Below are 24,004 nucleotides of genomic sequence, written 5' to 3' on the forward strand. Positions count from 1 at the left end.
AGTGATAGGTATTAAGGAGGGCACGTACTGCATGGAGCACTGGGTGTTATACGAAAACAATGGATCATGGATCACCACATAAAAAACTAATGATGTATTGTATGGTGACTAACATAACATTATAAAATTGAAAAAAAAAAAAAAAGAAAGAAACACTTGATCACAGGCCAGGTGAACACAGAGTGCGGCCAGAGACCGGGGAGACAGGAGTGACTGACTGCTTTTCTCTGGGGGCTCACTGAGAAGTGGGGCCCCGAGTTCTCTGCTCCTCCGGGGCAGAGACTGGGAGGCCGCCATTTTCACTCTCGGCCTCCAAAGCTGTACGGAAAGCTTGCAGGGAACAAAAGCTCCAGAGAGCAAACTCGAGCAGCTTACTTAGCCCGGACTGGGCAAGGGCGGGGCAATTCCGCCTCCAGCAAAGACATTTGGGAACCACGGCAACAGGCCCCTCCCCCAGAAGATCAGCAAGAACTGCCAGCCAAGACCAAGTTTACTGATCAATGAGAAAGGCAGAACCCCAGCACTAGGGGAATACTGCACATAGAATTTATGGCTTTTTTACCATGATTCTTTAGTCTTTCAAAATTAATGTTTTTTTTTTACTTTTTTTTTTTTGAATTTTTCTTTCTCCCTTTTTCAACCAACATCTTATCAATCCCTTTTTTAAAAAACATTTTTATTTTTCATTTTTAGAGTCATATTCTATCCCTTCATAGAAGTTACCCTTATTTTTGGCATATATATGTAAGTTGTTCTCTCTTTAAAATTTTGAGATACACTTTCTTCTAACAGATCAAAATATACCCTAAATCTCTAGTGTATGGCTTTGTTCTAGTCTCCTGACTGATCGCATTCTCTCCCTTTTTTTTCTTTTTTAAATCCTCTTCTTTCTTTTTTCAAACAACTTATCAAATCCGTTTATAAAATCTTTTATAATTTTCATCTTTACAGTCATATTCCATCCACCCTTCATCATATGAACCCTTATTTTGTACATATATAAGTTTTTCTTTCTTTAAAATATTGGGAGGCACTTTCTTCTAACAGACCAAAATACACCCAAACTCTAGTGTGTGGCACTGATCTATGCACCAGCCTGATCATATTTGATCATATTCGTTTTTTTGTTTTGTTTTGTTCTGTTTTTCTTTGTTTTTATCTTTTTCATTTTCTTTTTCTTTCTTCTTTCTTTCCTTTCTTTTCCCCTGGTTTCAGGTCTTTTCTGATTTCTTTAGAGTATATTTTCTGGGGACGTTCGTACCCTGTTAGCATTTTGTTCCCTCATTCATCTATTCTCCCCTGGACAAAATGAGAAGACGGAAAAAAATCACCACAACAAAAAGAACAAGAGACAGTACCGACTGCCAGGGACCTACTCAATATGGACATTAGTACGATGTTGGAACTAGAGTTCAGAATGATGATTTTAAAGATACTAGCTGGACTTGAAAAAAGCATGGAAGTTATTAGAGAAACCCTTTCTGGAGAAATAAAAGGACTAAAATCTAACCAAGTCAAAATCAAAAAGGCTATTAATGAGGTGCAATCAAAAATGGGGGCTCTAACTGCTAGGATAAATGAGGCAGAAGAGAGAATTAGTGATATAGAAGACCAAATAATGGAAAATAAAGAAACTGAGAAAAAAAAAGGGAAAAAAACTACTGGATCAACTGGATCAGGAGGGCAGAATTCGAGAGATAAGCGATACCATAAGACCAAACAACATTAGAATAATTGGGATCCCATAAGAAGAAGAAAGAGAGAGACGGGCAGAAGGTATAATGGAGCAAATTATAGCAGAGAACTTCCCTAATTTGGGGAAGAAAACAGGCATCAAAATCCAGGAGGCACACAGAACCCCGCTCAAAATCAATAAAAATAGGTCAACACCCCAACATCTAATAGTAAAACTTACGAGTCTCAGAGACAAAGAGAAAATCCTGAAAGCAGCTCGGGAGAACAGATATGTAACCTACAATGGTAGAAACATTAGATTGGTGGGGCGCCTGGGTGGCTCAGTCGTTAAGCGTCTGCCTTCGGCTCAGGTCATGATCCCAGGATCATGGGATCGAATCCCATATCAGGCTCCCTGCTCTGCGGGAGGCCTGCTTCTCCCTCTCCCACTCCCCCTGCTTGTGTTCCTGCTCTCGCTGTGTCTCTCTTTGTCAAATAAATAAATAAAATTAAAAAAAAAAAAAGAAAGAAAGAAACATTAGATTGGCAACAAACCTATCCACAGAGACCTGGCAGGCCAGAAAGGACTGGCATGATATATTCAGAGCACTAAATGAGAAAAATATGCAGCCAAGAATACTATATCCAGCTAGGCTGTCATTGAAAATAGAAGGAGAGAGAAAAAGCTTCCAGGACAAACAAAAACTAAAGGAATTTGCAAACACGAAACCAGCCCTACAAGAAATATTGAAAGGGGTCCTCTAAGCAAAGAGAGAGCCTAAAAGTAACATAGACCAGAAAGGAACACAGACAATATACAGTAACAGTCACCTTACAGGCAATACAATGGCACTAAATTCCTATCTTTCAATAGTTACCCTGAATGTAAATGGGCTAAATGCCCCAATCAAAAGACACAGGCTATCAGATTGGATAAAAAAACAAGACCCATTGATATGCTGTCTGCAAGAGACTCATTTTAGACCCAAAGATACCCCCAGATTGAAAGTGAAGGGGTGGAAAACGATTTACCATGCTAATGGACACCAAAAGAAAGCAATCCTTATATCAAACAAATTAGACTTTAAACCAAAGACTGTAATAAGAGATGAGGAAGGACACTATATCCTACTTAAAGGGTCTATCCAACAAGAAGATCTAACAATTGTAAATATCTATGCCCCTAACATGGGAGCAGGCAATTACATAAGCCAATTAATAACAAAAACAAAGAAACACATTGGCAACAATACAATAATAGTGGGGGACTTTAACACCCCCCTCACTGAAATGGACAGATCATTTAAGCAATAGATCAGCAAGAAAATAAAGACTTTAAGTGACACACTGGACCAAATGGACTTCACAGATATATTCAGAACATTCCATCCCAAAGCAACAGAATACACATTCTTCTCTAGTGCCCATGGAACATTCTCCAGAATAGATCACATCCTAGGTCACAAATCAGGTCTCAACTGGTACCAAAAGACTGGGATCATTCCCTACATATTTTCAGACCACAATGCTTTGAAACTAGAACTCAATCACAAGAGGAAAGTCGGAAAGAACTCAAATACATGGAGGCTAAAGAGCACCCTACTAAAGAATGAATGGGTCAACCAGGAAATTAAAGAAGAATTAAAAAAATTAATGGAAACAAATGAAAATAAAAACACAACTGTTCAAAATCTTTGGGATACAGCAAAGGCAGTCCTGAGAGGAAATTATATAGCAATACAAGCCTTTCTCAAGAAACAAGAAAGGTCTCAAATACACAACTTAACCCTATACCTAAAGGAGCTGGAGAAAGAACAGCAAATAAAGCCTAAACCCAGCAGGAGAAGAGAAATAATAAAGATCAGAGCAGAAATCAATGAAATAGAAACCAAAAGGACAGTAGAACAGATCAACGAAATTAGGAGCTGGTTCTTTGAAAGAATTAATAAGATTGATAAACCCCTGGCCAGACTTATCAAAAAGAAAAGAGAAAGGACCCAAATAAATAAAATCATGAATGAAAGGGGAGAGATCACAACCAACACCAAAGAAATACAAACAATTATAAGAACATATTATGAGCAACTCTATGCTGGCAAATTAGATAATCTGGAAGAAATGGATGCCTTCCTAGAGATGTACAAATTACCAAAACTGAACCAGGAAGAAATAGAAAACCTGAACAGACCTATAACCACTAAGGAAATGGAAGCAGTCATCAAAAATCTCCCAACAAACAAAAGCTCAGGGCCAGATGGCTTCCCAGGGGAATTCTATCAAACATTTAAAGAAGAATTAATACCTGTTCTTCTGAAACTGTTCCAAAAAACAGAAATGGAAGGAAAACTTCCAAATTTGTTTTATAAGGCCACCATTACCTTGATCCCCAAACCAGACAACGACCCCATCAAAAAGCAGAATTATAGACCAATATCCTTAATGAACATGGATGCAAAAATTCTCACCAAAATACCAGCCAATAGGATCCAACAGTACATTAAAAGATTTATTCACCACGACCAAGTGTCATTTATCCCTGGGCTGCAAGGTTGGTTCAATACCCTGAAACCAATCAATGTGGCACAATACCTTAATAAAAGAAAGAACAAGAACCATATGATCCTCTCAACAGATGCAGAAAAAGCATTTGACAAAGTACAGCATCCTTTCTTGATCAAAACTCTTTAGAGTATAGGGATAGAGGGTACATACTTCAATATCATAAAAGCCATCCATGAAAAACCCACAGCGAATATCATTCTCAATGGGGAAAAACTGAGAGCTTTCCCCCTAAGGTCAGAAACATGGCAGGGATGTCCACTATCACCACTGCTATTCAACATAGTATTAGAAGTCCTAGCCACAGCAATCAGACAACAAAAAGAAATAAAAGGCATCCAAATTGGCAAAGAAGAAGTCAAACTCTCACTCTTTGCAGATGATATGATACTTTATGTGGAACACCCAAAAGATTCCACCCCAAAACTGCTAGAACTCATGCAGGAATTCAGTAAAGTGGCAGGATATAAAATCAATGCACAGAAATCAGGAGCATTCCTATACACCAACAACGACAGAAGAAAGAGAAATGAAGGAGTCGATCCCATTTACAATTGCACCCAAAACCATAAGATACCTAGGAATAAATCTAACCAAAGAGGCAAAGAATCTATACTCAGAAAACTATGAAATACTCATGAAAGAAATTGACGAAGACACAAAGAAATGGAAAAACGTTCCATGCTCATGGATTGGAAGAACAAATACTGTGAGGATGTCAATGCTACCTAGAGCAATCTACACATTCAATGCAATCCCCATCAAAATACCATCCACATTTTTCAAAGAAATGGAACAAAAAATCCTAAAATTTGTATGGAACCGGAAAAGACCCCGAATAGCCAGAGGAATGTTGAAAAAGAAAAGCAAAGCTGGCGCATCACAATTCCGGACTTTCAACTCTATTACAAAGCTGTCATCATCAAGCCAGTATGGTACTGGCACAAAAACAGACACATAGATCAATGGAACAGAATAGAGAGCGCAGAAATGGACCCTCAATTCTATGGTCAACTAATCTTCGACAAAGCAGGAAAGAATGTCTAATGGAAAAAAGACAGTCTCTTCAACAAATGGTGTTGGGAAAATTGGACAGCCACATGCAGAAGAATGAAACTGGATCATTTCCTTATACCACACACAAAAATAGACTCAAAGTGGTTGAAAGCCCTAAATGTGAGACAGGAGTCCATCAAAATCCTAAAGGAGAACACAGGCAGCAACCTCTTCGACCTCAGACGCAGCAACTTCTTCCTAGAAATATCGCCAAAGGCAAGGGAAGCAAGGGCAAAAATGAACTATTGGGACCGCATCAAGATAAAAAGCTTTTGCACAACAAAAGAAACAGTCAACAAAACCAAAAGACAACCAACAGAATGGGAGAAGATATTTGGAAATGACATATCAGATAAAGGGCTAGTATCCAAAATCTATAAAGCACTTCTTAAACTCAATACCCAAAGAACAAATGATCCAATCAAGAAATGGGCAGAAGACATGAACAGACATTTTTCCAAAGAAGCCATCCAAATGGCCAACAGACACATGAAAAAGTGCTCAATATCGCTCAGCATCAGGGAAATCCAAATCAAAACCTCAATGTGATATCACCTCACACCAGTCAGAATGGCTAAAATTAACAAGTCAGGAAATGACAGATGTTGGCAGGGATGCAGAGAAAGGGGAACCCTCCTACACTGTTGGTGGGAATGCAAGCTGGTGCAGCCACTCTGGAAAACAGTATGGAGGTTCTTCAAAAAGTTGAAAATAGAGCTACCTTACGACCTAGCAATTGAACCGAAGGGGTACGTGCACCCCGATGTTTATAGCAGCAATGTCCACAATAGCCAAACTGTGGAAACAGCCAAGATGTCCATCAACAGATGAATGGATAAAGAAGATGTGGTATATATATATACAATGGAATATTATGCAGCCATCAAAAAGAACAAAATCTTGCCATTTGCAACGACGTGGTTGGAACTGGAGGGTATTATGCTGAGCAAAATAAGTCAATCAGAGAAAGAAATGTATCATATGACCTCACTGATATGAGGAATTCTTAATCTCTCGAAACTAACTGAGGGTTGCTGGAGTGGTGGGGTGTGGGAGGGATGGGGTGCCTGGGTGATAAGACATTGGGGAGGGTATGTGCAATGGTGAGCGCTGTGAACTGTGCAAGTCTGTTGAATGACAGATCTGTACCCGTGAAGCAAATAATATATGTTGGAAAAAAAAAAGAAGAAGAAAATAGCAGGAGGGGAAGAATGAAGGGGGGGAAATCGGAGGGGGAGACGAACCATGAGAGACGATGGACTCTGAAAAACAAACTGAGGGTTCTAGAGGGGAGGGGGTGGGAGGATGGGTCAGCCTGGTGATGGGTATTAAAGAGGGCACATTCTGCATGGAGCACTGGGTGTTATATGCAAACAATGAATCATGGAACACTACATCAAAAACTAATGATGTCATGTATGGTGATTAACATAACGTAATAAAAAAAAAAAGTAACCATTCCTTTGCAACATGTTAAAATCACCCACCCCTATTGAAAAATGATATTTTAGTTAATTTTCTACCATTTTTTGTTTCATTCCCATGACTCTGAAATATAATAAAATACTAAGGGTTGCATAAATTAAAGATATAAGCATAAATATATATATATATACACACACATATATATACAATACAAAATTCACAGGAAAAATTTTAAATAGTAAATATGCATAAAGTTTGAAATCTCTGAGGTAGTGATAATATGGACATTATATGAATACAAAAGGCCTGGGATCCTTCACTTTCTGAAATATTGCTACCTCTCTCACAACTAAATGAGCTAGGTTGATATTAATTTTCTCTAGAAATATTCACCTTAATTCAAAGTTGAACTGGAATTGCTTGATTATTTCTTTGAGAAGGTATCTTCTCTAATTTGATGTATGCAAGTATCTTTTTTTTTTGAGCATGTGCACTAACATTTTAATTTTTTTAGCTTTATTTTTTTTTAATTTTATTATGTTATGTTAATCACCATACATTACATCACTAGTTTTTGATGTAGAGTTTCATGATTCATTTATTGCGTATAATACCTAGTGCTCCATTCAATACGTGCCCTCTTTAATATCCATTACCAGGCTAACCCATCCCCCCACCCCCCTCTCCTCTAAAACCCTCACTTTGTTTCTCAGAGTCCGTAGTCTCTCATGGCTCGTCTCTCCCTCCAATTTCTCCCCTTCATTTTTCTCTTCCTACTATCTTCTTTTTTTTTTTTTTTTTTTAACAAATAATGTATTATTTGTTTCAGAGGTACAGGTCTGTGATTCAACAGTCTTACACAATTCACAGCGCTCACCAGAGCATATACCCTCCCCAATGCAAGTATCTTATTTTTAACAGTATAAGCAGTTTATCTTCATATTGAGACCTAAAGTTAGAACAGTCAGCAGCAGGTAAAACTATCTCCAGTATTATAAGTGGGGCTACTAGTTACCTTCGGAAAAGAAGGACAGTAGTGACTGTGAGAGAAGTGAAGGGAATCCAGGAGTGCTGGGGGTTTCCCATTTCTTCACCTGGGTCTTGATTTCACAGATGTGTTCCCATTGCAATATTTTGCTCTATATGCGTGTGTGTATGTGGCATTTCATTCTGTATGTACGTATCATTTTTCAATTTTCATTATGTATATAATAATTTCAAAAGCTTATTTTAAACGGTAAGTGAGGGGCGCCTGGGTGGCTCAGTCGTTGAGCATCTGCCTTCGGCTCAGGTCGTGATCCCAGGGTCCTGGGATCGAGCCCCGCATCGGGCTCCCTGCTCTGTGGGAAGCCTGTTTCTCCCTCTCCCACTCCCTCTGCTTGTGTTCCCTCTTTTGCGGTGTCTCTGTCAAATAAATAAATAAAATCTTTAAAAAAAAAATTAAAAAAAATGGTAAGTGACCCTCAGTTATGCTTTTTAAATTTTAACAATTAAGAATCAGAAGTCAAATAAGTACCTTCCTGATTTAGAGACTACTTGAATTAAATATTTATAAAATTATTTTTGTCCAATACAAATGCACAAAATACAATCTCTGGCTTAAAAGATCCAAATAAAAAATAGACACTAATAACTGTATTTGGGTCCAATACAAATGGAGAAAATATCTGGGTGCAACAGAAATGTAGAACAACAGATTACATCTAATTTGTTGATTCAACTACATCAATAACTTTGGATTTCTTCCACTACCAAACATTAAGCATCAGGAAAATGACACCTTAAGAGAAATCTCAAGTCAAAATAATTTTTTAAAATTATGGCACAGATGGGGGCCTGGGTGGTTCAATTGGTTAAGCATCTGCCTTCGGCTCAGATCATGATTTCAGGGTCCTGGGATGGAGCCTCACATCTGGCTCCCTGCTCAGCGGGGAGCCTGCTTCTCCTTCCTCTTCCCCTCTCTCCCACTTATGCTCTCTTTCTCTCTCTCAATAAATAAAAATTAAAATAGATAGATAGATGGATAAAGGCACTTATTAATGGTGCAAGGTTCTGGGGTTAGAGTGCTTAATGTCTGGATCCAAACTATACCATGAGATAATTGTGTGATCTTCAACAAATTAGTTCTCAGTTTCCTCATTTGTGAAATGGAAATAACAATAATACTGACCTTACTGGGTTGCTGAAAGGCTTAAATAAGTAACAGTACCTCAGACAAAATAAACATACTCAACAGGTATTAACTATATACATAGACACATTACATAAACTATATCTCATATACATTACATACTAGAATCCTGGAATCTATTTTTAAAATTAAATAAACATATATTCAATAAATTTTCCCTGTACTTACTTTATACCCTATTCTCAATTCAATTCTGTAGAATTCAAACTGTAGACACAGTTCCTCAGTGATGAGGGCATATATTCGTTTTTTAACCTCAAAGTTTAATCTTCATCTGTCTTATGACATATTTGTCACATTAACAGAGTGCTATTACTTTTATTACCTGCGTCTCTACACCCTGTTCCAGTAGGCGCTTAGCTTGATTTTCCACTTCAAGTCGAGCTCTTGCAATGAAAAGTAGATCATTTTCTATTACTTCTATTCCAGAAAGATCTATTCCTTGAGAAAGATAATCTATCAAAAAAAAAAACAACACACATTTAAGTATTTTACTATTGAATAAATATCAAGGTATTGAAATACCATGTCTGATTCTTCAAAATACTATAGATTTGCTGTTGAACACTATTCCCTTTCAAAATCTGTATTTCAAAAAATATAAACATTTTCTATTTAATAAATAACTTTACTCTGCAGCAAAAATTCTAAATAAGATTGAGTTGATAAAGCAAGAATAGAAATTATAATTATAGTAAATTCCAAGTAATGTCAACACATTACATAAAAAAGTGTCAAATTTATTTTAATATAAAGAAATATCCTGATCTTAGAAATCTTAGAAATCGTAGAAATTTCTCAAGCTGCAAGAAAGTTCTAAAAGTTATTCTATAGTAACAAAATATTTGAAACAAATGTCCACCATTTGAATAATAAATCATGAAAATAATTTAGCATGCTAGCACTTATCATGCTGTCAGTTTATAGGATTATGCAGACCTAATATCAACTTACATTGAGGGATTTTCATATCATTGAATAAAAAAATTTAAAAGAGGAATTAACTACTTATAGAATTAACATATTCTATTTATAGAATTATACAGAGCAAGAAGCATGAAAAGATCTCTATGAAGATGTTAACAATAACTGTGCATACTTAGAATTTGAGAAAGTTATTTTTTATGTTTTTATTTTTTTACTTCTCTTAGATATATCTAAGGTAACTAAAATGTTAAAACTAAAGGTCAAAATTTCAAGAGTAAGCAGCTTATTCAGTTCTAAAACTCTATTTTCTATTTTAAAAGAGAAATTATTTCTAAAAAACATAACTGCTTTAGATATAAGATTACTTTGTTTTCCAATTACTCAACAGAATATCAAATCTGTTTTTCACTATATTCTCTTAATTGGAAGTGATTTTTTAAGTCTTATTAAAATATATGCTGAGCACTTACATATTACCATTTTTTACTTAAGCAGAGTCACAGCCTACTACAATGCTAACTAACCACTTTGTTACCTGTCCACTCCAATATCTACTGATTGAACACCGTATATATAGTTAGTTCTACACAAGATGACAAGGAAATGAAACGGAAGGGCAGCTGAACAGTGGTTATTGCTAATGGCACCTTAACCATGAGCATTTTTTTTTTAATTTTATTTTATTATGTTATGTTAGTCACCATACATACATCATTAGTTTTTGATGTAGTGTTCCATGATTCATTGTTTACGTATAACACCCAGTGCTCCATTCACTACGTGCCCTCCTTAATACCCATCACCAGGCTAGCCCATCCCCCCACCCCCTTCCCTCTAAAACCCTCAGTTTGTTTCTCAGAGTCCATAGTCTCTCATGGTTCGTCTCCCCCTCTGATATCCCCCCTCCATTTTTCCCTTCCTACTATCTTTTTTTTTTTTTTTAACATATAATGTATTATTTGTTTCAGAGGTACAGGTCTGTGATTCATTAGTCTTACACAATTCACAGTGCTCACCATAGCACATACCCTCCCCAATGTCCATCACCCAGCCACCCCATCCCTCCCAGCCCCCACCACTCCAGCAATTCTCCGTTTGTTTCCTGAGCTTAAGAATTCCTCATATCAGTGAGATCATATGATACTTGTCTTTCTCTAATTGACTTATTTCGCTTAGCATAATACCCTCTAGTTCCAACCACGTCATTGCAAATGGCAAGATTTCTTTTTTTGATGGCTGCATAATATTCCATTGTATATATATACCACATCTTCTTTATCCATTCATCTGTCGATGGACATCTTGGCTCTTTCCAGTTTGGCTATTGTGGACATTGCTGCTATAAACATCGGGGTGCACGTAGCCCTTCGGATCCCTACTTTTGTATCTTTGGGGTAAATACCCAGTAGTACAATTGCTGGGTCATAGGGTAGAACCATGAGCATTTTTGTTAAATGTATATAACTAAGGGGACTTTGGACTACCACATTGGAAAGAGTTTTGAAAAACCTTTAAATCATATGGGCTTAGGATTCTGCCTCATAATTTACTCACTAGGTCATCACAGTCACAAGATAAGGCCTCACTGAGCCTCAATTTTTTCATCTGCAAATGTAAATGGAAAATGCCAACAGCATAGAAGTCATGCCCTACATAACTCTTAAGACTATCATCAGAATCGGGCGCCTGGGTGGCTCAGTTGGTTAAGCGACTGCCTTCGGCTCAGGTCATGATCCTGGAGTCCCGGGATCGAGTCCCGCATCGGGCTCCCTGCTCGGCGGGGAGTCTGCTTCTCCCTCTCCCACTCCCCGTTTGTGTTCCCTCTCTCGCTGTGTCTTTCTCTGTCAAATAAATAAATAAAATCTTTAAAAAAAGACTATCATCAGAATCAAAATAATTTAATGAATGCCAAAGTACTTTATACACCAATCTATTATGTAAATGTGGAGTGGATTATAATACAAAAAGTTTTTTATCTGATATTTTAATTTTAACTTTTATTTTTCAGAGAATTTTTTGAAAACTACATATGACTCCAGTCATGGTAATCAGCAATGAGGAAATGCTATGTTTACCTTAAAACACTTACTAGACAATATAGAATCAAACTACAGACATGCACACAATAGAAAATAAGCATTATTTTCTTTTCAAGCCGGTTATCAATGTGTTTCTTTTTTTCTGTAACCTAAGGAGGAAATATATCACAACTAAGAAAAAAAAAGGAGGGGAAAGACACTATGAATCTGCTTGGGTTCTATTTCTGCCATATATGTTTTTGAATATAAGTCTTGCCATCTTTGGTACCAGTTGCTTTATTTGAAAAATGAAGAGCTAGAGTATATCAACTTTAAGGTTCCTTCCAGTTATATATTTCTAGAGATAAAGCCAAAAGTTGCTTTATTCTTATGAATGCTGATCTGTCACTCTGGAAACAATTCAAATCATTCATACAAACCATTTATTGAGTATCAAACATTTATAAGTCACAGACCCCAAAGAAATGAGCCAGACTTAATTTCTCACCCCAAGTAGCAAAGTCTAAAAAAGGAAAACAAAGCACAAAGGTGCAACCACTGAAAGATAAAGATAAAACGTATTATTCTAGGTGTTATGGGAACAAAAAGAAAGTAAATATTGTTTATCTTTTCACAAAGTCTACCATCTAGTAGGGGTGAAAGGAATATAAATGATTAATTCCAATAATTTTTTAAGGTAAACAGTGGCCCCATCACATTATCTAACCAACTCCTCCAATTGCTCCATCCCGTTCATCCATACTGTATACTCACTTAAAAAAATACAGCTACTCGGGCGCCTGGGTGGCTCAGTTGGTTAAGCCACTGCCTTCGGCTCAGGTCATGATCCTGGAGTCCCGGGATCGAGTCCCGCATCGGGCTCCCTGCTCAGCGGGGAGTCTGCTTCTCCCTCTGACCCTCCCCCCTCTCATGTGCTCTCTGTCTCTCTCATTCTGTCTCAAATAAATAAATAAAATCTTAAAAAAAAAAAATACAGCTACTCACTTTAAAAAATAACCAAAATACATACTAGATTTGGGATACAAAGGATTCTACTGGTTGGGAGGGAGAAAGAGCCCTATTATTCTCCTTACTGATTACGCCACAAACCAGGATTTCAATAAAAGAGATTAATTATAGAAAGGGGGGGTGGAAAACAACAGACAAAGTAGCAACCCCCCCACTCACCCAACCAGGAGAATGGAGAGATTACACTAAATTCTCCCTTCTTGTTTAATTGTCCCATACAATCGGTATCAGTGTTTCAAGTCTTTTCAGATCCGCTCTTTGTGAAACACATCTAGGAACTGGAACCAAGGACAAAAAGATGATGATGATTCCTGTAATCATAACTATAATTTTTGAACATATAACATGTGGAACGCATTAAACTGGACACAAAATGTCTTTTTATTATTTTAATGTATGCTTCCATTATTTGTAATATTCTAAACAACCTTGCTAGAAATATTATTGAATTATTAACAAATTCAGCTGGCTAGTAGGCAGCAAAGAATTTAAATCCAGATCTGACTTCCATCTTTTCACTAGATCATCCGAGGCCAATTCCACAAGCCTCAGAAAGAAGAAAACTTTATATTCAAAGGATAGATAGTATTCCTCCTATAGTATTCCAGTTTGCTCAGTGAAAGAATAAAAATGTAAAAATCTTATCAGAATTAACCGTTCGGGGAATTAAGACAGGTTGGAACAATGACAGCATTAAAAAACTCATATTTTGAGTTTAATAAAAAAGAAAAAGGAAAATCTTTAAAATGTTACAAAATGTCCTAAAATGCCAAATTTTGAAATATGCCAGCATTAGTCACACTTTAACAATTAAACCTTAATAAATGTGGAGTATGCAGTCACTTACTACAAATACCTATTGAATCTTTTCATGTACAAAAATATGTATGAAGAAACTAACATGATCCTTTGGATTTAACATATCATCTCCTTAGATGCGAGAAAATAACGTGACTAATTTTGATGGAAAAGAAATGATATTGGTCATCTCTTTAATTACGCTGAGAAAAATTTAATCTAATATTAGAGAAAAAGGAATTCAACCAAAACATCTGACACAGGTATCAAGAGGATGGATAACACGATCATAAACAATTTTTTGTCAAATATACACAAGTCTTTGAAATTTAAGGTACTAAAAAATAAATTCTGGTTTCCCCTATTACCATTGTCCTGGTTTAAAACACTAAAACTTCAGAATAAACTTCATATGCTTTGCCCCCAGGCAGTCACTTGATCTCAGTGACTGGTTCTTATATTATTTCCTGGGACTACCTATTTCTTTTTATTTCTTTAGTCTTCAGACTAAACCAATACCTCAAGAGCATAAAAACTATTTATTACTAAGATATATGCCTGTCATTTTAATAGACTTACAGTGTTCTAATCAGTACTACACCTGGCTAGCAAAATAAATATTCTCATGCTCCTCTCCCACTCATGGAATCTATGACTTTCTGTTAACTAACAATTTCTCTTTCTATTTTGCAACACAAATCTTCCTTATTGATTCCCAAATCCTCACTGCCTCTTCCTCTACCATCATCCTCCTTTGTTTAAAACAAACAAAAAGAAGAGTAATTGTAGTTTGTTAAATGATTCAGCTCTGCATTTACTTTTCATAAAAATGTTAGCACTAAATTATTGATTTGGAACAAAAGAGATGAGGGAAAAGTTCATGTGTAAAGTTGGGATGGTTCTCAAAGTCAGAAGAAATGAAAGAGGCTAAATCTTCATGCTTCATTATGGAAAGCCAAAGAAGTTAAAAACTAAAAAGTGGAAACATGGGCAGGTTACTTAGATATGGAGGTAAATACCTTGAAAATCAGCAAAAATGTTGAAATGAATGCCTCTGGGGAAAAGTAAATGGTAAAGGCATTATTCTTTTTTTAATAATAAATCTCGTAGAACTATTTGAGTATGTTATGCATATATAATCTTAACAAAACTATATTAAAGAGTAAATGGGAAATAAAAATAATTTGAAAAATTAAAAGAAGGTAGCTAGCTTAAGAAAATAACAGAATTCTCATCCTCTAAATCAATGATTCTGCTTATGGGAATAAGTAATCTTTAAAAATAAGAAAAAAGTGAATATGTTTGGGTAGGAAGATATTAATCATCATGTTAGGTGTAATAAATATATACATACATATGTATATCTGCATGCAGATGTGTATATATATGTATGCATATATATATGCATGTGTATATAAAGAGAAACATTGTAAATGACTAAAAACCACTTTGAAAATCAATTTGGGATAATTTAATAAGATTCCATAAGAATTTCTCTATGACCAAAATATACAGTTCCAAGGCACATAAACCAGAGAAGTTCATATATATGTATATTGGAAGACATGTACAATGTTCCTAACAGCATTGTTTTTTTTTGTTTTGTTTTTTTAAAGATTTTATTTATTTATTTGAGAGAGAGAGAGAGCATGAGAAGGGGGAGGGTCAGAGGGAGAAGCAGACTCCCTGCTGAGCAGGGAGTCCGATGAGGGACTCAATCCCGGGACCCCAGGATCATGACCTGAGCCAAAGGCAGTGGCTTAACCAACTGAGCCACCCAGGTGCCCCATAACAGCATTGTTAAAAACAAAACAAAGATGAAAACAACTGAAATGTCCATTGACGGGAAAAGAAATGAATAAAATAGAACATTTATTCAAAATACTACTTTAGAGGAGTAAAAATAAACAATGATAGGTATACACATTAATATCAACATCAATAGTATTAAGGAAGAAGAAAAAAGTTTTAGAAGAATACACACAGCAAGAGGTGATTTAGGGCGCCTGGGTGGCTCAGTTGGTTAAGCGACTGCCTTTGGCTCAGGTCATGGTCCCGGAGTCCTGGGATCGAGTCCCACATCGGGCTCCCGGCTCAGCGGGGAGCCTGCTTTTCCCTCTGACCCTCTCCCCTCTCATGCTGTTTCTCTCTCTCTCTCTCAAATAAATAAATAAATAAAATCTTAAAAAAAAAAAAAGAGGTGATTTATATTAATACATGCAAAATTAAGCAATATATTATTTAGGGACACATACAAACATTAACAACATTTAGAAAAGTTAGTAGAGATAGGTGATACAACAAGCTTATAATATTCTAATTCTTAAACTTGGTGGATAGTATTTGTAGCTTACACGTTAAAAATGTGGTTTTGTATTTTTATATTTTTCCATTAAATACTAAATAAGTATGAACCACTGGCATAGATTATAGCATTATAAACAAGGACATTACAACAGCTTTAACTGTATTTCATATATTCAAAAAGAGAAAAGACTGAACATGTTAGTAAAGACATGGATAAAGTAATATACAAACTGAACTTCAATAGATATAAAGGACAAAGTCTGGATGGGATTAACAGAAGATGCACTGCAGGAAAAACAAAAAGATATTGTCCATGGAAAATTTAATGCTAGAATTATTAACTGGTAACTGGATAAAGCCTTGTCTTTTCCTTTTAAAAATAAGCTCATTAAGGGGCGCCTGGGTGGCTCAGTCGTTAAGCGTCTGCCTTCAGCTCAGGTCATGATCCCAGGGTCCTGGGATCGAGCCCCACATCGGGCTCCCTGCTCCGCAGAGAAGCCTGCTTCTCCCTCTCCCACTCCCCCTGCTTGTGTTTCCTCTCTCACTGTGTCTCTCTCTGTCAAATAAATAAAATCTTAAAAAAAAAAAAAAAAGCTCACTAAGGAATTCTTAGAAATTGGAAAAACATTTCAGGGCGCCTGGGTGGCATGACTCTTGATTTCAGCTTAGGTCATGATCTCAGAGTCTGGAAATTGAGCCCTGCTTAGGGTCTGGGCTCAGCAGGGGGTCTGCTTAAGATTCTCTCCCTTTCCCTCTACCCCTCCCCCACCCCAGCTCTCACACACTCTCTCTCAAAAAAAAAAAAAAAGGGAGAAAGAGAAAGAAAGAGGAAAAACATTTCAAAAGGGAGTAATTATATAACCTCACAACATAGAGGCCACAAAAGCCAAGTGGATCATTGAAATATACATGATTATGTCTGAGAAATTTACTTATTTTTAAATTTTTTTAAGATAGTATTTATTTGACAGAGGTACAGCGAGAGAGGGAACACAAGCAGGGGAGTGGGAGAGGGAGAAGCAGGCTTCCCGCCGAGCAGGGAGCCCGATGCGGGACTCGATCCCAGGACCCCGGGACCATGACCTGAGCCAAAGGCAGATGCATAACCATCTGAGCCACCCTATGTCTGAGAAATTTATGAATCTTCAAATTCTCAAGTAGGACCAAAATAGACTATATCCTCCCCTGGATGTTTATCTGAGAAAGAGCAGAAAAAGCAAAAACTGACATACAGGAACTGGGCAGCTGGCTATAGTCACTTACCAATGAAAGTGACTCCCTCCTACACATAAACTTTGCAAAGAGCACAATTCAGATATGTATGTGCCTCCGAGAAATTTCAAGCAACCTTCAGATGTTCTTAAAATACTTAAAATCTTGGTTGTGCTTAAAAGTGAAAATAAATGTCTACTATATTCCTTTAAAATCTTATCTTCCTTTTTAATCTACTCATGAATTCTTTTGTTCCTGTTTGTATTTGTAATTACACTTGTCTACAATGCCTAACTTGGTGTTATAAGCATTCATCCATCCTATTATGCTCCTTACAAATATCAATTTTTGATAGCTGCCCAATATTTCACCAAATAAATGAACCAAAAATTATTGAATCATTTACCTAAGATGGAATAATTATTTATCATAAATAACTATTTTATCTTTACATATAAAATTTTAAATATCTAGAATTATTCCCTTGGGAAACAAAGAATTACTGAGTCAAAGTTAGACTTTTAAGTTTATTGATACAAATTATCAAACTAGTTTTCAAAATGACTATACCACTTTATACATTTTTTCCAGTAACCAATGAGTCACTTAATTGGAGATGGTGCTGGATATTATCACTGTTTTGAATATTTTATATGCTGCCAGAAGTATGTTCTTATTGATGGTTTGCTATGATTTTTTTTTTTTAAAGATTTTATTTATTTATTTGACAGAAAGAGCAAGAGAGCACAAGCAGAGGGCGGGGGAGAAGCAGGCTCCTCGCTGAGCAGGGAGCCCGATACGGGGCTTGATTCCAGAACCCTGGGATCATGACCTGAGCCAAAGGCAGATACTTAACCATCTGAGCCACCCAGGCGCCCCTGCTATGATTTTTAAATGATGAAGCTGATATTTTTTACTACCTGTATTTTACCCTTTTGAGAATCTCTAAATAATTTTTACTCCTTTATCTTCTTATATTGCTTTGTATTAATTATATATTAATATTCATTGTTTACCCATATTTGCTATGAATATTTTCCCAGCTTGTTAATTAATTTTTAGTTATTTAGAATAGTACTTCTTGAGACCGTTTTGAAAATATAATCATACAATTATATTATTTAAAGCTCCACCTTTTTTCTTCTACACAGCCCTGATTATAAACTTCAGACTAGAGCCCACCTTTTACAAAAGCAAGGCAGTGATATATAAAGGATTATCTGGCAAACTGGTGAATAATAATCTGAAAAGGAAAACTGTCATTTTAAAATCGATTCTACAAAAATTTTATCTTTAAATCAAGATAAGTTGTATTTTAAGATCAAAATTTATCACAATGGGGCGCCTGGGTGCCTCAGATGGTTAAGCGTTTGCCTTCGGCTCAGGTCATGATCCCAGGGTCCTGGGATCGAGTCCCGCATCAGGCTCCCTGCTCCTTGGGAGCCTGCTTCTCTCTCTCTCTCTCTCTCTGTCTCTCATGAATAAATAAATAAAATCTTTAAAAAAAAAAAAAACTTATCACAATGACTCATTTTAATTCACTGTGGAACATGAATCTTCCTTGCTACCATATTTTACGTTATATAAAGAACACCATTACTAGAGAATACTGAGGTAAATAATAAATTTAAATTAAAACCAGGAAAACAATAACCATAAAACACTACCAAACAACATGGATGCTGCAGGATTATATTACTGATGGAATTAATTTATCCAGTCAACAATAAGATCTGGGCCTCCACTTACTGAAGGTACTCAAATCAATAATGATAACGATAATAATGATACTATAACAGAATCCTTATTTGCTATTTGTAACAAACCTGAGATAGTCCAGTATAGTTTTAAAAACTGTTTTAAAGACACACACACACACACACACACACCTCTCTGTTCATTTTGTTTGTTTGGTTGGCTTTTTTTTTTCTAAGTATGCTCTATGTTGAACATGGGGCTTCACCTCATAACCCAGAGATCAAGAGTCCCATGCTCTTCAAACTCAGCCGTGCAGCTGCCCCTCTATTCATTTAAAAAACTTTTTTTCACTAAAGAAACATTAGAAAACACATAAATTTGGGGTGCCTGGGTGGCTCAGTCAGTTGGGCATCCAACTCTTGGGTTTTGGCTCAGGTCATGATCTCAGGGTCCTGGGATCCAGCCCCGTGTCCAGCTCCCTGCTCAGCAGGGAGTCTGCTTATTTCCCTCTTCCTTGGCCCCTCCCCCTGCTCACCCATGTGCAACTAAATAAATCTTAAAAAAAAGAAAAGAAAACACATATAGTTAGAAATTCTGTCAAAAATTCCAACAAAATACCAACAAAGACAACTACACACAAATTTTGATTTTCATTTCCTCACTCTACATGTATAAAGTGTTTTATTTTTCTGGTTGACATATTTTAATCATATTTAAGTAAATACCCTGAACCTGATGATAAAAAACGCCTTTAGGAAAAATATTTTAAAGAAAAATGTTAATGTACAATTGCAGTGTAATTTCAATAATGTATAACATAAAAAAACAAAACATGACGAAATTATAAAGCAAAATTATAAAAAAGTAATGATGACACAGGAAATAGAGAACAAAATAACATAGGTTTAAAATGTATAAGAGGGGTGCCTGGGTGGCTCAGCTGGTTAATCCTTCGACTCTCTTGATTCTGGCTCAGGTCATAATCTCAGGGTTGTGAGATAGAGCCCTACATTTGGCTCTGTGATGAGCATGGAGCATGCTTCGGATTCTCTCTCACTCAGTCCCTCCCCACTCCCACCCACCAAGCTCGCTCTCTCTCTAAAAAAAAAAAACACAAACAAAAACATAAAATAAATAAATAAAATGTGTAAGATGTTAGTGTATGACAACCAAAACATAACTAAACAAATAGGAAAAAGTAATGATATCTTCTCACCACATTATAAACCCATCGTAGAAAAAAATTTTTTAAACAAAATATAATACTTATTCCAACTATGGGGGAAAATAGCCAAATGAATCACAAGAGAAATTTCACAACTATTAAGATATACAATTTTTAATTTTTCTAATGAAAAAATAATAAAATAAAAAAAGAATGGAGAAAAAATTTGAAATCAAACACATAAGTTACCATTAAAAACATATAAAAATTTGTAATTCTCAACTGGCCATTAATCAAAGGATATTAAAAAACAAGTTTATGTAAGAGGAGGTTAATAATTAAATCAATGTTTGAAATCTATTAAAACTTTTTATAGTATTTTAAATTTATCTTTATGTAAAATGAAGTAGTACATGATCTTTGGAATACTTATAAAATCAATAAAATCTTTTAATTAAAGTCATTCTACTCATTTTACAGAAAACAGGTACATACTTTCAAAGGCAATGTATGATGTGAAAGAATCAAGTAGGAATGAAAACACCTAAACTTTATTCTACTCAATACTACAACCTGAGAAAAATCCCTTAACCTGAGATTGCTAAAGATGAGAAGTCCTGTGTTACAAATCTCACAGGCTTGTATGGATCAAATGAGATAATATGCATGAAGAAGGTTTTATAAAATATCAAGAACTACATGTAACTAAGTTACTAATTTTATAAACAGGGTGTTAGTTGCTCCTCTTTTTTTTTTTCCATGGAGGGAAGGCAAAGGGCCCTAAAAAACAGATACTCTTCAAGAGTTCAGTATTACAAAAAATAATAATAATAAAGGTAAAATCTGTACTTTTCTAACCAAGCCTTAATTGATCTTACTGCTTCTACTATGCACAGAATATCTTCAGGTTTAAGTGAACTCTTGGTTGAATCCCCACATTTCAAGCCCAAGGCAGTTCTCAGGGTATGTTGATCTCTCTTGTTCCTCAAAGCTTCATGAAAATTTGGCATCAAAAGCTCTATTTTTTTTTTCCTGGCTCTCATTGCAAGATGGGAAAAAAAAACTTACTATTAAAATAAAGGATTAGTTTTTCTTTCCTAAATCTTACTCTTTGTTTCAGCTAGCACAAAAAAATTGCCCAGGGCCAAAAAACGACAGTGTATTTTCTATCTTTCCTCTGGGCACAGTTGTTTTTTCCCCCCTGACTTTCTAAAACATGGATTTATACAAACCTCCTTTGTTGCCCTCCAGGAAGATGTATGTCAGGTGTTTTAGTCAGTGCCTACCTTCCACTCAGTACCTGAGCAGAAGTAAGTGTCTATCTCTCCCTCAATAAGTGGAGAAACACTAGATAAAATCAGCAAGGATATTAAAAAAATGAGCACCACCAAAAACCAAAGGTATCTAATTGACATCTACAGAGCACTCCACCCAACAAAAACAGAATACATATTCTATTCAACTATACATAGAACATTAACCAAAACAGAGCATGTTCTGGGTCATAACACAAATATTTTAAATTTAAAATTACTGAAATCATACAGAATATGTTCTTTGATCATAATGGTATCAAACTAAGAATAACAGACAAATAACTGTAAATTTCCCAAACATTTGGAAATTAAACAACACATTTCTAAAGGTTTTTTTTTTTTTTTTTTTTTTTTAAGTAATCTCCATACCCAACATGGAGCTCAAACTCACAACCCTGAGATCAAGAGTTGCATGCTCTACCAACTGAGCCAGCCAGGCGCCCCAAAACAATACATTTCTAAATGATCAACGGCTCACAAAGGATCTCAGAGGAAATTTTTTTAAAAGATACTAAGCTGAATGAAAATGAAAATACAACATCAAAATCTTTGGGATTCAACTAAGGCAGCAGTCAGGGGGAATTTAATAACACTAAATGTGGGGTTTTGGTTTTTTTTTAACGTGTAATTAGAAAAAAAGAAAGGTCTCAAATCAATAATGCAAGCTACTGCCACAAGAAACTAGAAAAAAAAAGGAAAATAAACAAAAAACAAGGAGAAGGGAATAAACAAGAAATCAATGAAATTGAAAACAAAAATAACAGAAAATCAATCAAACCAAAAGTTAATTCTTTGGGAGCATCAATAAAATTAACAAAGCCCTAGTGAGACCAACAAAGAAGAAAGCAGAACAAATTACCAAAAACAGGAGTGAAAAAGATCTCACCCACTATAGACTTCACAGCATTCAAAGGACAGTGGAATACTATGAATAGCTCTACAACTTAGATGAAACTATCAGAACTCATACAAGATGATCTGAACAGATCTCTATTTAAAAAACTGAATGTGGGGCGCCTGGGTGGCTCAGTTGGTTAAGCGACTGCCTTCGGCTCAGGTCATGATCCTGGAGTCCCGGGATCGAGTCCCGCATCGGGCTCCCTGCTCAGCGGGGAGTCTGCTTTTCCCTCTCCCGCTCCCCCCTCTTGTGCTCTCTCACTCTCTCTCTCTCTCTCAAATAAATAAATAAAATCTTTAAAAAAAAAACAAAAAACTGAATCTGTAGTTCAAAACATTCTAAATTAGAAATCTATAAGCCAAGGTGGTTTCAGTGTCATTGAAATAAAGAATCCAATTCTACACAATGATAGAACACTTCCCAAAATTAGACAAAAAAAGAACACTACAAACAGTACCGCCCCTTAAGAGCACAGATACAAAAATTCTCAAAATATTAGCAAATCTGATTACCCTGATACAAAAGCCAAAGACATTTTTAAAATAATAATAAAACTAGTACAATCTGCCTCAAGAGCATAGATACAAAAATCCTCAACAAAATATTAGCAAACAGAATCTAGGAATATATAAAAAGAATAATACATCATAATTATGGGGAGTTTCTTCTCAGAATACAAGGAAAGAAACTTTGATAATTTAAAGATGTTTACTACAAAATAACACAGAGATTATATATAATAAGCCAACAAATGAGATAAAATGTCTCATAATACTCTAAAAGAAAGCAGAAAAAAGGGAGGCAATGAACAGATGATACATAAACAAAAATGATAGAAAACAGATGATACAACACAGAAAACAATTAGCAAGATGGTAGCATTAAACCCAATCACACCAATAATGAAATGAAATCTAAGTTGCATAAATATCCCAATTATAATGCAGATATTATAAAACTGCATTTAAGAAAAAGGAACAAACTATACACAGCCTACAAAAAACCCACTGAAAACATGAATAAATTCAAAGTGACAGAAAAAGATATATAAAACTAATACTAATCAAAAACACCTACATTGATTATGTTAATGTTTTTAAAAGTAGATTTCAAAGCAAGGAATAGTAAGAAGGAGATGTCATTTCATGATAATAAAAGGCTCAAATCATCGAAATCATCACATTCCTAAACATTTATGCATGTAATAAGATTCAAAATACACAGTGAAGAAACTGATAGAACTGCAAGGAGAAATGATCAAGTTGGAAAATACAGTGAGAGATTAAAACACTTCTTCAAGAACTGACAGAACAAGAGGACAGTAAATCTAAGCACTGAAAGACCTGAACAAGACTATCTACCAGCTTGACCCAATTGATATTTATAGAACATTCCACATGACATCAGAAGGCACATTCTTTTCAAGTGTAAAAGAATTATTTACCAAATAAGACAACATTCTGGGCCTAAATCAAGTTTCAATAAATGTAAAAGGTCTCAGTTCACACAACATATGTTTTTCGAATAGGATGGGTTAGAAGTCAACAACATAAAGATCCCTAGAAAACTCTGAACATTCAAATTCTAAATTCTAAATATTCAAAACACAATAGCTTTAAAAAATTCTAAATATTTAAAACAAAGTAACGTCTCAAAAAATCCCCATCATGAAAGAGGAAATTAAAGAGAAAACACTAAATAAAATGAAAACACCAACATAGCAAAGTTTCC

At 35.5% G+C, this 24,004-nt stretch overlaps 1 protein-coding gene across 3 annotated transcripts in view; it reads right to left on the bottom strand.

Annotated features, from left to right (window-relative positions):
* COG5 (component of oligomeric golgi complex 5) overlaps nt 1-24,004 on the bottom strand; it is a 307,029-nt gene that overhangs the window by 156,590 nt on the left and 126,435 nt on the right. For all 3 annotated transcript variants that reach the window (XM_064575411.1, XM_064575412.1, XM_064575410.1), the window contains exon 7: nt 9,231-9,361. In XM_064575411.1, the coding sequence (XP_064431481.1) occupies nt 9,231-9,361 (131 nt within the window). The remainder of the gene's footprint in view (nt 1-9,230; nt 9,362-24,004) is intronic.

The sequence above is a fragment of the Mirounga angustirostris genome, unplaced genomic scaffold (genome assembly GCF_029215605.1).
Source record: "Mirounga angustirostris isolate CCGP_5_RB_7025 unplaced genomic scaffold, mMirAng1.0.hap1 SCAF_12, whole genome shotgun sequence".
Lineage (NCBI taxonomy): Eukaryota > Metazoa > Chordata > Mammalia > Carnivora > Phocidae > Mirounga > Mirounga angustirostris.